Raw genomic sequence first — 13,867 nt, forward strand, 5'->3', positions numbered from 1 at the left:
CTAATAAAGCTTTACAACAGTTCAGGAGGCACTCTATTAAGTGTATTCATCCCATGCCAATTTTAGGGCATATTTCTCAAGTTACATTTACCTAGGTTTGCCCCAGAAATGAGCCCCAGTCTGTTTTATTGTCAGTATTTCCCTCTCGTCAACGATTCAATTATTATTGTTGTTATTATTGAGACACGTTCTTTGATCCTTCGAAATCCTGCTCAATCTAGGCCTCAAGTGTTTCTGTAAGTCTCAAGGGAAAACGACTTTGGCTGAAGTCGGCGCCCAAAGCCACACCCTCCAAGAGGCCTTAAGAGACCTGGGGCTTTCCTGGCAGCTACTCAGCTGCTGGCAACCACGCGCGGCGTCGGAATCCCACGGCTTGGCACCGAGGTCGTCCCCTTGGGAGGCCGGTCCCCCTCCGCGCCGCGGACCAGCCGCTTCTGGCCGGGACGCGGCCCTTCAGGCCGCCCCGCCTGCCCCGGGCTCATTTGCATAGGGACGCGCGCGGCGCCGGCGAGCGGGAGGGCGGGCGCGGCCGGGGAGGCGGCGCGCGCGCGCCCTGACAGCTCGGCCCTGCTCGCTCACTCGCTCGTCCCCGGCTTCCGAGCACAGCATGGCGGTCAAGGTGACTCTAACTCTCTGCTGCTGCCTTTATTTCATAAGAGACATTCCAGGGACCCTGCCTGCAGCCCCTCACCTCTTCCCATTGACTTTTTGGCCTGATTGTTAGATGGCGTGTCCTGGGGCTCCAGGGAGAACTGTGCGGGGCTTGGACCGGAGGGAGAGGATGCCCGGCGGGGGGAGGGGAGGGAGGAGGGATTGTGAGTTGGAGGGGCTTGTAAGGACCACTGGTCGGTGAAGGAGGAGGAGTATCCTGCCCTAGGTACATGGGATTGTGAGCCAGCAGTTTGAGGGCATCAGAAAGGGAGTGGGAGGAAGTGGCATGGAAAGCCGGGGATACCCAAGGCATCCGTGTATTGTGGTGGGGGAGGGGGTGAGTAATTGAGTATTTGGGGGCTTCTGGAGCCAAGGGCAGCGGTTGGCATTTGAGCTGCAGGTGGCAGGATGTCTAAAGTATTTGGAAACGTTGTAGCTGCTTTCACTATTTTAGGTTGGGTGGAGAAAGAAAGAGGCGTGGAGATAATTATATTCTGCATTGCTTTCCACGGGAAGAAAGGCCAGTAGGCCATGCGATTAATTTGGGTGTTCCAACTTTGCTGTTGTTTCTCCTCTTGCTGGACTCTTGGTTTGAAGGTGGGTGGATGCTCACTATGTCGCTAGCGGATGTGGAGTAAAGTAAGGGCTTGATCCTCATGGCCCTTCCTTTCCAGCTCAGGGGAAATCTATCTGATAGATTTGCTGTTTCTTAGGCTTTTCACACCTGTCTTTCCACCGTGTGATCGCACAACTCCAATTTGACAGTTGTTATCAGTGTTAGTGCTTTTAATTTGTTTTCAACTAAATGCACTTGTGAAAGATAAGAGCATTGATTGTTAGCATCTGTGAACTCTAATCTGCAGAGATTATGTGATCTCTAGTGAAGCATTAACTGGCCTTTTTCTTTTTTTCCCCCTTACAGACAACCAAGCGAGGTGATCCTCAGGAGTTAAGAAACATATTCCTACAGGTAATGGCTTCTGTCCTGTGCTGCTTCTTGGTAGGGCCAGGGTGGGGGGAAGGTGTAAGTCTAGTACTTTTCAGGCCTTAGCTTTCAGGAATGTTTTATCAGTATTTTCATGTTTCCTTCAGAACATGAGAATAAATAATATGGATTATAACTCTTATTTTATTAAGATTTGATTAAATAGATTTCCCTCAAATTATTGTTTTTTATTAATAACTTAAGACATTAAAAAAAAATCACTAAGGAGAAAAATTGCAGCTTCCCTTTAAGCATTGTGACCAAAATAAAATTTCAAAACATATTGGCACACTTGTGCAATTGATAGATATGATTAAAATTCTTTGGTCTTTGAAAATTATGTTTGTAAAGTTTCCCTGCTTCTAAGCAACTCTGTGCAATTTGTTACAGAGATAAGAATAATATAGTTATTCTTAATTTGTGTGTGTCTTTTCTTCCTCCATTTATTTTTATTATATCCATGGGCTTTGGGGGTTGTGTTACAAAATGTTACTTTATGTGATTCTTGCAAGAATCCACCTTCAGTTCTGCTAAATTTTTATGATCAGTGACTTACTTGGCTGTAGACTTTTAAAAAATTGGCTTAGTTTTTTGTTTTGTTTTCATTTCTTAATTTCAGAAGTTCTGCATGCAGGAAATTGTGTTTAAGTACATATAAAGGGAGACAAGCTTAGGTGACCTACCAAATACTATTTTTCTCTGAATTCTTTTGAGAATTTTTGAGAACGGGTCTATTCTGGACCTGTGCTTGTATAGAAACTTTGACCTTGGGCAGGTCCCTGCTGGGTGTTGGTTTCCTCTGTAAAATGAGAGGTGATCTTCCAAGGTTCCTTCCAACTCCAAAAGTCTATGATTCTATATTAGGAACAGATTCTAACATGCGCATCAGCCTGGTGCAGATGACATTTTTATCTGAGAAATGTGGATTGCTTAAGCTATTGTTGGGGAGGAGGCTGTATAGATGACCGAATAGTGAAAATGAGAATCTAAATTTTATAAACTCTGGTAAAGGGAAGCATCATTTCCAGAACAAAAGTAATTGTAATAGAAATGTTCTGTTTGTGGTTTGAAACCTTGATTTCTCACAAATGTTCTTGAAAATAACCAAAAATATGTCAGTGGTAACCACGCCATGTGCTCAATTGTTTCATGAGGAATTCATGTAATATAGTTAATTTTGTTTTCTAAATGAAGTAGGCGTAGGAAAAATCAGTGGAAATGCTTCAAGAACTAATGAACAGAGTACTGACCAGGTGTTGGGTCAGAACATAGATACTACCTTCTGGTAACTGCAACAGCTTGATACAGCATATAGTTAGTTGAATCACTTTGAGGGCTATTAGCAAGTAACATAGATTTTAAATTTATATCTTAAATACTTCAAACTATAGTTACTTGAAGCTATAGGACATTATTTAGAAACAGTTTTGTTTTAGATGCATGTTTTTTTAATATTTTAGAAACAATAGCAGACAAAAATACATACTAACTATGCATTTCTTTAGCAACTTAACATATTTATTGAAATAGTCACTGGGAATTATTTACTGTGTGTCATGTATGTACTTGTATTTAGTAGTAGACACTAACATGATGAATAATTAAAGGGGAGAATTGAGCCCAGACTTGAATGGACAGGTAAACGTGACTAGTTTCTCTTTGAGACCTGTCCCATGTCCCACAACTTGTGGTTGAGGGAGTCCAGAACAATGAAGGCAAATTATAGCCTCTGGTACGATAGTCAAATTGATTTGTCTAGATCCTTGTGGTCATGTAATAATAATGACAATGGCTATCATTTACTGATCATTCTGAAGTATGCTGAGCATTGGCCTAGTCTTTTCGGGTATTAATTTTTTTTCTTTTTAAACTGACGTATAGTTAATTTACAATATTTCAGGTAAGGTTATCTTATTAATTTTCATAACAATCTTTCTGTATGCTTAGTCACTCAGTCGTGTCTGACTCTTTGTGACCCCATGGACTGTAGCCCACCAGGCTCCTTTGTCCATTGGATTCTCCAGGCAAGAATACCGCAGTGGGTTGCCATTTCCTTCTCCAGGGGATCTTCCTAATCCAGAGGTTGAACCTGGGTCTCCAGCATTGCAGGCGGATTCTTTAACAACCTTAGGAGATAGCATTATTTCCCTGTTAAATCATGCTCAGTCGCTAAGTTGTGTCTGACTCTCTGGCCCCATTGACTGTAGCCCACCAGGCTCCTCTGTCCATGAGATTTTTCTAGGCAGGGATACTGGAATGGGTTGCCATTTCCTTCTGCAGGGGATTTTCCCAACTCAGGGCTCAAACCTGTGTCTCTTGATTCTCCTGCATTGGCAGACAGATTCTTTACCATTGAGCCACCTGGGAAACCCCTTCTGTTAAATAGATGAAGTTGAATGAGTTGGTTACTGTCACTTAGCTCATAAATGGTAGAGACTGGATTCTAGTCAAACTCTAGAATCCATATTCTTAACCCTTACATGATACCACTTGTGGGTTCTTGAACTGGAATGACTTTTGAAAGCTGCTGCTGCTAAGTCGCTTCAGTTGTGTCCGACTCTGTGTGACCCCATAGACAGCAGCCCATCGGGCTCCCCCGTCCCTGGGGTTCTCCAGGCAAGAACACTGGAGTGGGTTGCCATTTCCTTCTCCAATGCATGAAAATGAAAAGTGAAAGGGAAGTCGCTCAGTCGTATCTGACTCTTCGCGACCCCATGGACTGCAGGCTACCAGGCTCCTCCATCCACGGGATTTTCCACGCAAGAGTACTGGAGTGGGGTGCTATTGCCTTCTCCGTGCTAAAAGCTAGAGGCATGTAAAAGTCTAACCGCAACTGTGATTGTTAAGAAATTAAAGAAAAAAAAAAACTGGTTTCTTAGGTGCTGAAATATAATACCTTTCCACTGTGACTATCTAGAACATTTGGCCAAGGACTTTGGATTTGAAACAGTAGGAAGGCACTCTGGGTTTCTCAGTGGGCAAATTGAAGTGGGTAAATTCTGGCAGCTCTTTGTGTATGTTGGATAAAGTGTGGAGAGGTTGAAAGTAGGTAGAGAGATCTGTTAAGAGGCCATTGAAATAATTCATGTGGGAGATAATGGCCTGGAGTGGCTGATGGCTGGGGAAATGGAATGGAAGGATGATACCAGGGACTTTGGAAGGGATGAAATCAATTGAATGTGGTATTAAATATGAAAGTAAAGGAAAGAGTAGTGAATCTAACATTTTTATGATAGATGTTAATTTTATAAGGCATCTATTTGAGGAGCTGGGTGAGGGGATTGTTAAAGTTTGGTTGCTAAATACATGTGTCCCAATAAGTTGAAGTCAGATACAAGTTTTGTATAGGTGGTAGATGAAACCTTGGATTAGGAGAATTAATTATAAAATAAACAAGACAGGGAATAAAGGACTGATTTATAAGTGATATTATCAATTGAAATGGAAGGAGGAGAAGTGGAGTGAAGGAGAATGGCTTCATGGGAGTTTAGAGTGTCATAGAAAAGGGTCAAGTCAAAGAGTAAAATCTAGATTTTTCTGTTATTAATATAATTTTGTTTTGGTAGGATTTGAAGGGTCACTTGAATTCAGGGTCATTTGAGCTAATTAAAGACTACAGAGAAGATATAATTTTGAATTTTAGAATGCAATTGAAAAATTTTGGAAAATTTAGAACTATGGCATTGACTGTCTAAATTCACAACTAGCTGGTGTGGCTAACAGTCATTTGTTTTGTAAACGGCAAAATACTCCTGTTTGAAAGTGATATTATACCTATGTTTAATGATGCTCCATTTTATGTGCAAGTCCATTTATGTGTTAGTTGATAAGAGTAAGTAAGTATTTTGATTCTGAGTATCGAGAAATAGGTTTTTTTAATGTTCGTCATTTCTCAAATTTTGATAAGCTGTGTTTTCTATTAATTAAAAGAAAAGAACAGTAGTATTCACTAGGATTCTTTTTCCTGACCCCCCCCCCCCAAGTACTTAAAATTGGAGCACAGCAAATGAATTCTTACGTGTTAGACTGCTGTAATTTTACAACCAGCTATCAAGCTAATATTTTACTGTTAGTACCCTTGAAACCGTCAATTCTGGATTTATGTCTTCTTTTACCTCTCTCAGCCACACACTATTATTGACCCAAATCTGATACATCAGAGGTATATAGTAGCAAAAGGAGACAAGGGAAACAGTGAGGAGAAAGGTGAGGTAAGGACAACAGGGATGTCATAGGCTGTTTGTTATAAACCTGGCAAATTTAAAAATGAAGAGTTAATCTGGTATGGTCTGTGTTTTGTGGCAAAGGAGTTGTGATGGACAGGGAGGCCTGGCGTGCTGTGATTCATGGGGTTGCAAAGAGTCGGACACGACTGAGCGACTGAACTGAACTGAGGTTTATCAAAAAGCAGTTTTAAGGGACTTCCCTGGTGGTCCAGTGATTATTAGGACTTGGCTCTTTCACTGCTGTGGCCCTGTGTTCATTCCCTGGTTGGGGGAATTAAGAACCTGCAGGCCGTACAGTGCTGCCCAAAAACAAAAAACTGTTTTAAGTGAATGATTTTTGAAGATCTAGTTTTTTTCTTTTTAAGTTGATAGATTTTTCTGTTGTTCATTTACCAGTGTATCCTATGATAAAAGCAATACATGTTGAGACTGTAGCATAATATATGCTAGACCCAAAATGTGTGGCAATGTAGAAATCAAATACTATTTTTATCCCTTTTTCTCATCACCAGTGTAACTAGAAGATTGTATCCCATATCAAATTATGAAAATCCATTTTTTTCTGTCTTGTTTATTTTACATTCGAAAATAAGTAGAAGATGCTGCTGCTAATGTAAAGCAAACAGTGATTCTTCTTTAGGGTTTTTATGATAACATAAATTTTTAATTGAAAGAAATGTCCTTTATTCAATAAATATTTTTTTTACATATTATGTATTTATTTACTTTTGGCAATAACCTGCAGCTGAAAAGGGAATTAGCTTTTAGCAGGAGACTTTTCTATTTTGTTGAAATATGAGTTAGGGCTATGTTTTCCAAAGGGTAGGAAGTGTATCACAATATTACAGTTAAAATAAGAGAATCAGGTATTGAAAGATGATAACATCTACTGAGGCCAAATGTGGAGAAAAAAGGTGCTCTCACAGTGCATTTGTGGAAACAAAGACTCTTTGCAAAGCAATTGGCAATGGTTTAAAATAAAAAGATACCATTTAAAGAAAAAATCCTATTTTGGGGATATTTATCCCAGAGAAGTAAAAATACTCATAAGAATATATATGTATTAGAGTGTTAGTGTCAGCACTCAGTTGTTCCTCAAAAACAAAAAAAAGCTGGGGGACACAAAATAAATGCTATCAAAGGGCAATGGTAGAAAAATTATGAAATAACAACTGTGGAAAATTAAGCAGATACTAAAAAGAATGAGTTAGACTTACTCCAGCTGATTTAGAGGGATTTCAAATGTACTATAAATGAGTCTGCCTGCAGTGTGGGAGACACAGGTTTGACCCCTGGATCAGGAAGATCTCCTGGAGAAAGGAATGGCTACCCATTCCAGTATTCTTGGGGCTTTCCTGGTGGCTCAGATGGTAAAGAATCTGCCTGCAGTCAGAAGACCCAGGTTCAATCAGGAAGATCCCCTGGAGAAGAGAATGGTTACCCACTCCAGTATTCTTGCCTGGAGAATTCCACAGACAGAGGAACCTGTCATGCTGTACTCCATGGGGTCACAAAGAGTGGGACACAACTGAGCGACTAGCACTTTTTTTTTCTTTATAAATGAGGAAAGACAGGTGTATATACGGAAGGATAGATAATGTTAACGTGGTTGAGGTAAGAATTCAGGGGAAATAAAAACAAAATTTCAATGTATATGTGTTAAATTTTGAGCAAGTACATAATTTAAAAGTAAGAACTTAGTAATTCAGCTGCTGCTGCTGCTGCTAAGTCACTTCAATCGTGTCTGACTCTGTGTGACCCCATGGACGGCAGCCCACCAGGTTCCCCTGTCCCTGGGATTCTCCAGGCAGGAACACTGGAGTGGGTTGCCATTTCCTTCTCCAATGCATGAAAATGAAAAGTGAAAGTGAAGTCGCTCAGTCATGTCTGACTCTTAGTGACCCCATAGACTGCAGCCTACCAGGCTCCTCCGTCCATGGGATTTTCCAGGCAAGAGTGCTGGAGTGGGTTGCCATTGCCTTCTCTGTAGTAATTCAGAACATGAAGTTAAAAGAGACTCCCCAGCACAAACTGGGTTGAAGAAACCAGTAAGAGACACACAGAAAGGGATCTATAGTTTTCTTAGCCACCCTGATTAAGGGTTTCACCAGTTTTTCAGGCTATAGGAATTAAAGATAATAGCCTTTATCTTTAGTTTATAAAATATTTGCCATAAGCTACATAGAGTTCTTATTTTTAAAAAAGCATTAGGCATTAAGGGCATGCTAGCAACATAGTGAAGACTTTATCTTTGAATCAACTAGACAGATGAAAAAATAATTAAGATTAAAACATTAGAGTTATTAAATGCTATGTATGTCTTGCTGCTACTGCTACTGCTGCTGAGTCGCTTCAGTCGTGTCCGACTCTGTGCGACCCCATAGACGGCAGCCCACCAGGCTCCCCTGTCCCTGGGATTCTCCAGGAAAGAATACTGGAGTGGGTTGCCATTTCCTTCTCCAATGCATGAAAGTGAAAAGTGAAAGTGAAGTCGCTCAGTCGTGTCCGACTTTTGGCGACCTCATGGACTGCAGCCCACCAGGCCCCTCCATCCATGGGATTTTCCAGGCAAGAGTACTGGAGTGGGGTGCCATTGTCTTCTCCAATCTATGTCCTACTACCAGTCAATAAATAGGCTAGGCACTGTGCGAGGTTTGTAGGTACGACAGAGCTGTTTAATGAAGGTATGACCTCACATTCTAGGTAGGGGTGAGACAGACAATAACAAAGACCACACATTAAAAAGAAAAACCAAATATTAATCACAAGATTGTGACAATTCCAATAAGTAGAATGATGGAAAAGGTGATCGTTTTCAAGATGGTGGCCAGTGAAGGCCCATAAGGAAGTGATATCAGGGCTGAGAACTGAAAAGTACGTAGAGAGAACTCCACATGTGCAAGGGCCTGGATGTGGATAGGATTTTGTATGTTCAACAAACAAAAATGAGGCCAGTGCTCCTGAAGCCTCAGTGAGTGAGGGGGTGAGTGGGCAGTAAGAGATGAGGCTGAAGGAACCACACCAAGCAGGACCTTGTTTATAGACCATGAAGAAGAGTTTGGATTCTTTTCTAAAAAAATGTTGTGGAACCTGTCGGAGGTCTTTCACCTTGAAAGTTGAATGATTCAGTTTATATGCTAAATTGATTGTATTTAAAGATAGATCATATTGAAATGTAAGCTTTCTCATATATTTCTGTGCTTTCTCATGGATTTTCTACTCTACCTTGAGTAGACTGTGATTGTTCCAATTTAATTTCCTCCTGTCCATAGCATTCTTAGGATATCTTGATCTGGGCCTTGGTTGACTCCTTTTTATCCAGGAGGCAACAGAAAGTAGCCAGAACCTTACATGGGCTTTGTAGTCTAACCAGAATCTGAATCCTCTTTGATCCCTTTTGCTGAGTGACGTTAGGTGTTTAGATTTCTGTGGGAGTCTGTCTTCTCATCTGTCTAAGAAAGGATAACTGCGTCTAGCATATAGGGATATCAGAAGGATAAGATAATGTGTAAATAGTGCCTGGCACTCAGAGAACCTGATAAAACTTAGTTCTTTGTCCCTTTCCTTTTCTTCTGAGCTGAGGGCTTTTCTTTCCTGAAAAGGATCTCAGTCTCTTGTGTTCCCCAGGTAACTGTGCTGAACCTAGAAAGTGACTAAGGATGCTAATAAGTATTTATGATTATGTACATGTAATCAGTTAATTATTAATTACATTCTTGAAATATACATCTGAAGATCTTCACAAATCCCCATATTCAGAAATATCTCCACAAAAGGTAATTTCTCTCTCAAATCTATGGATCCTGAGAAGGGGTAGAGCCATGATTAAAAACTGGGAGACTGGAAGTATGTGCAGAGTTTTCATTTAAACCTTCTGTTGCTCTGTCTTAACCAGAGAAGGAATAGTAGTCCAACCAAGGAATACCAAGACGCAGACCTGAAAGAGAGACTTATAATTCATTCTTTATGTTTGTAATTTGTGAAAAATCATCTCCCTGTTCTGTTCAGCTCTCTTTTACTTAACACTGCTGAAATTTCTGAAACATGGCTCACTGAAACCAGTGCATGGCTTCTAGAACTGTACTATTGTTTGTTAACTGTTATGTTGTAGGGACTATTTTAAGCTTTTTATACAAATCACTGTATGTAATTCTCAGGACAACTCTATAAGGTAGGTGCCATTAATATTCCCATTTTATAGATGAGAAAACTGAGCCCCAGAACAGTTAAGCAACCTGCTCAAGGTTATATAGTAAATGGAGGAGACTTGCTTTATGTATGTTAATACAACTTGGCTTATTTACTTAATATTGTATGGCAATGCAGGTATGGTAGTACATATAGAATCATCTCATTTTTGGGGTAGCCTTTTTTATTATGAAAAATTTCAAACATATGAATTTAAAGAAAATAGCATAATGAATTGCCATCTACCATCACGAATCTTCGACTATCATGGATAATTTTGCTTCATTTATATTGCAGCTGCAGGGGATTATTTTGAAGCAATTCTCAGACATCTTATCACTGCATCCATAAATACTTCAGTGTCTATCTCTAAAAGATGATGACTCTGAAAAACAAACCAAAGAAACCACAATACTTCTTGCACCTAAAATTTTTCCTTAACAAATGAATTTCAATTCAGAGTTGTAGTTTCCATGCTTCTTTTTTTTTTTTAAGTTGTTTTATTAAAATCAGGATCCAGGCCTGGTTCCTACATTGCATTTTGTTGATCTGTCATTGCTCCCTGCCAGGATAAAAGGCCTTTTTTCCTTATGGCAAAAATCTGGCTATGTAATCAAGGCTTACCAACAGAAAAGCATTCGATACACCTGGGAGCTACACCTTGATTATCAAACATGTGATTTGTCCAGGCTTGTAAATATATATGCCCCTTGAATGTTTCCATGGTTACTTAGACCAAGAAATTGAAGTATTTTTAAGAACAATGCAAATTATTCAACTTAATCTGTTATGAAACATTCTAGTTCCAGTTACTGAATTCTCTGGGGTCATGATTTCCAAGGTTTTTGGCCATTTTTAGGGGTTAAATTGTTTTGAAAGACTTAGCTTATTATGGTAACTTCTGTTAATTTCAGTGAGTAACTGGAGTTTTGCACCTCCCCACTTTGTTAGACATTGCATGGTAGCTGATGTAGACCTTGATGTAACGGATAGTAAAAATACACATATTAACACAAAAAGATAGTATTTCATGAAACAATCTGAGAAAGGCAGATTTCTGGAGAATTTTTTTTTTGCAATATTAAATAGGTTTTGTTTCCAGTGTAAGTGAAATATGCAACTGAAAATGCTAATTAGATGTATAAAACTGCCTTTTCCTAAAAAATGCATGTGTAGATTTTGGTAAATACCAGAAAAATTTTGTGTCACTCATTAAAATCTGTTTTAAAAAATTAACGTGGCTTCATAGAGTTGTTAAAATCGATGTGGCTATATGTATTAATTATTTTTTCTCATTAAAATATTATTTCTGCTATTGAATTCCACATTGCACTATTGTAACAGAATTTGTGTTGTTGGATCTGTTGTGGTCTTTGCTTGTTACATAGAGTGCTTGAGTAGTGAAAGGGCATGCATTCCGGACTAAATTTGGCTTGCATTAGGAGTAAGAGCAGTAATAGTGAAGGACAACAAGATTAGCTTCATGTGCTCAACTCTTGCCATGGTAGAAGTCTTTCTCTTCCTTTGCTCATGTAATTCTTTTTTCTGTGTAGGAAATGCTCTGTGTGATATTTGTAGTTACCAAATTTTATGACATTGTCCTTTGAGAGTTAGAAATCCCAAGGATGTTGCAATCTGAAAATGTCAGTTTATCTCAATTGGAACAAAGTCAGGGAGGAACAGTTTGTTTTGACTCATGTTACAGCCACATGTTGGATAAGCAGAGATGAAGCTGCCTAGACCAGTCAGGACTGATTTTCTGATAAACCCAAGAATAGTAGAAGCCAACCCCAAGGAAACCTTGGTTAGAATAAGGGTGAAGAGTTAGTAACTCCTTCATGTTTGAGCAGAAGCAGAAAAATTCAGTATGCAAGGAGGGAAACTGGGATCTGCTGCTTTTCTGTGTTTCTAAGTATTTTAGATTAACTATGTCAATCTGCATTAGCTTTACAATTTTCAAGTACTTTGATGTTCAAGATCTCACTTTTTTCCCTTAAAAAAGATCTGCTGCTGCTGCTAAGTTGCTTCAGTCGTGTCCAACTCTGTGCGACCCCATAGATGGCAGCCCACCAGGCTCCCCCGTCCCTGGGATTCTCCAGGCAAGAACACTGGAGTGGGTTGCCATTTCCTTCTCCAATGCATGAAAGTGAAAAGTGAAAGTGAAGTCGCTCAGTCGTGTCCGACTCCTAATGACCCCATGGACTGCAGCCCACCAGGCTCCTTCGTCCATGGGATTTTCCAGGCACAAGAGTGCTGGAGTGGGGTGCCACCGCCTTCTACCTTTCTGTAATTTCTCGTTAAAGAGACTCTGAGAAGTGTGTGTTTGCTCCAGAAATCTCTACTATTTAACAACACAGGAGATTAGAACCTCTTTTCTGACCTTAGTTTCAGTGTCCATCATGCCATGGTCTCTGAGTGACTTGAGGGCAGGAACTATGTTTTCTTGATTCTGCATCCCTAGTGCTAGGCCTAGTGCCCAGCACAAAGTTGGTACTTGATAAATGTTTCAAAATGAATGCAAAATAACCTGAAAGATTTAAGCAGATTTTTGGCTTAATAAGAAGTACTTCTAGATATATTACCTTGGTTTTGGTGGGCGTACTGAAAAAGAAAATCCTTGATCTTGACACACTGTATAATTTTTAAAAAGTAACCAACTTTCTAGTCACAGCCTATCAGAACTTTCCTTTATAATTTCTGGAAAATCTTTTAGAAATATAAAAATCAAAAATCTCTGTTTTTAAACTTACACCATTTAAACAGCTCATTTATATCATTAAAACTATTTGGGCCTATTTACTCATTCATGTTCTTGTTAAAACTCTTTGGGCCTATTTACTCATTCATGTTCTTGAATTTTAAGTTAACCTTTTTTTTTTCTTCCCTTAGTGGAAATGTAGTGTGTAAACTCTTTGTAAAGTCTGCTTTATAATTTACCTGTGATGTTGGTTGCATACGTTTTAAAGGTTACTTAAGATTATATTTGGTAAAATTGCAAAGGAGTTATTAGTATCCAGTTAACTACAGTCACGTGAGGTCTTGATGTGTTGATCTGTTGGCTTGATAGACAAAACATTTCTGGATAACATGATCGTCTCTTTTGAAGCTAGAGGTAGTTCAGTGAAAGTATAACATAAATCTGTGTATGAAACCATACTGTCATTTATCAGCAATGATTTTGATTAAATATATAAAGATTCTAATCTTTCATTAAGATCCATTTTCTTTCTCATGCTTCAGAATGTCAAGGCTTTTTCAAACACATATGAACTATACTCAAATTCAAATATTTCTGGAAATGCCAAAGCTATGGGCACTTTTACATTAAAACACTTCAGTTAGGTTTTAAAAAAGTTTAATTGAGAAAATAAACCACCTATTCTTTTTCTGATACTGTCAGCTACTTCTTGTCTATGTCTTTTATGTGTCCTTGACTTCTTGCCCAAGAAGGATTTATGACTGACTGCTTAAGAAACATCTTTGAAATGGCAAATGATTAACTCTAAAGTTATTTGGAGTATGGATATAATATTTGGCTGTTCAGTCTTTGAAATGATAGGAATAAAATAGAAATAATATTGTGCAACTAAATTAATATATTAATTTTTTAGCATAAGTGTTAGCCTAGGAGATCCAAAAGTTTGTCTTAAATTGCTTTTTTTCATTTTTAGTGTAAACATGCAAGTCATTTTGGTTAGCAGAAAAAGTCTAGTAAGCCCACTTAACCTTTTCTTGTTTCTAGCTGCATTACTTTAGGCCATGTTTCCTTTTTTTGTTTGTTTAAGTGTCAGACATGACTGAAGCGACTTAGCAGCAG

The 13,867-nt window shown here is 39.1% G+C and overlaps 1 protein-coding gene across 4 annotated transcripts in view; it reads left to right on the plus strand.

The window, feature by feature from the left end:
- The window catches only part of SLC25A12 (solute carrier family 25 member 12), a 166,172-nt gene that overhangs the window by 67,524 nt on the left and 84,781 nt on the right, over positions 1-13,867 (plus strand). Inside the window, exons 1-2 of one of the 4 annotated variants that reach the window (XM_006070251.4) lie at positions 486-619; positions 1,574-1,621. In XM_006070251.4, coding sequence (XP_006070313.2) covers positions 608-619; positions 1,574-1,621 — 60 coding nt within the window. In that variant the 5' untranslated portion in view covers positions 486-607. Of the gene's footprint in view, positions 1-485; positions 620-1,167; positions 1,249-1,573; positions 1,622-13,867 lie in introns of those variants that run through there. The other 3 variants (XM_025274905.3, XM_044933796.2, XM_044933806.2) reach the window with 3 other exon arrangements.

Source organism: Bubalus bubalis, chromosome 2 (genome assembly GCF_019923935.1).
Source record: "Bubalus bubalis isolate 160015118507 breed Murrah chromosome 2, NDDB_SH_1, whole genome shotgun sequence".
Classification (NCBI taxonomy): domain Eukaryota; kingdom Metazoa; phylum Chordata; class Mammalia; order Artiodactyla; family Bovidae; genus Bubalus; species Bubalus bubalis.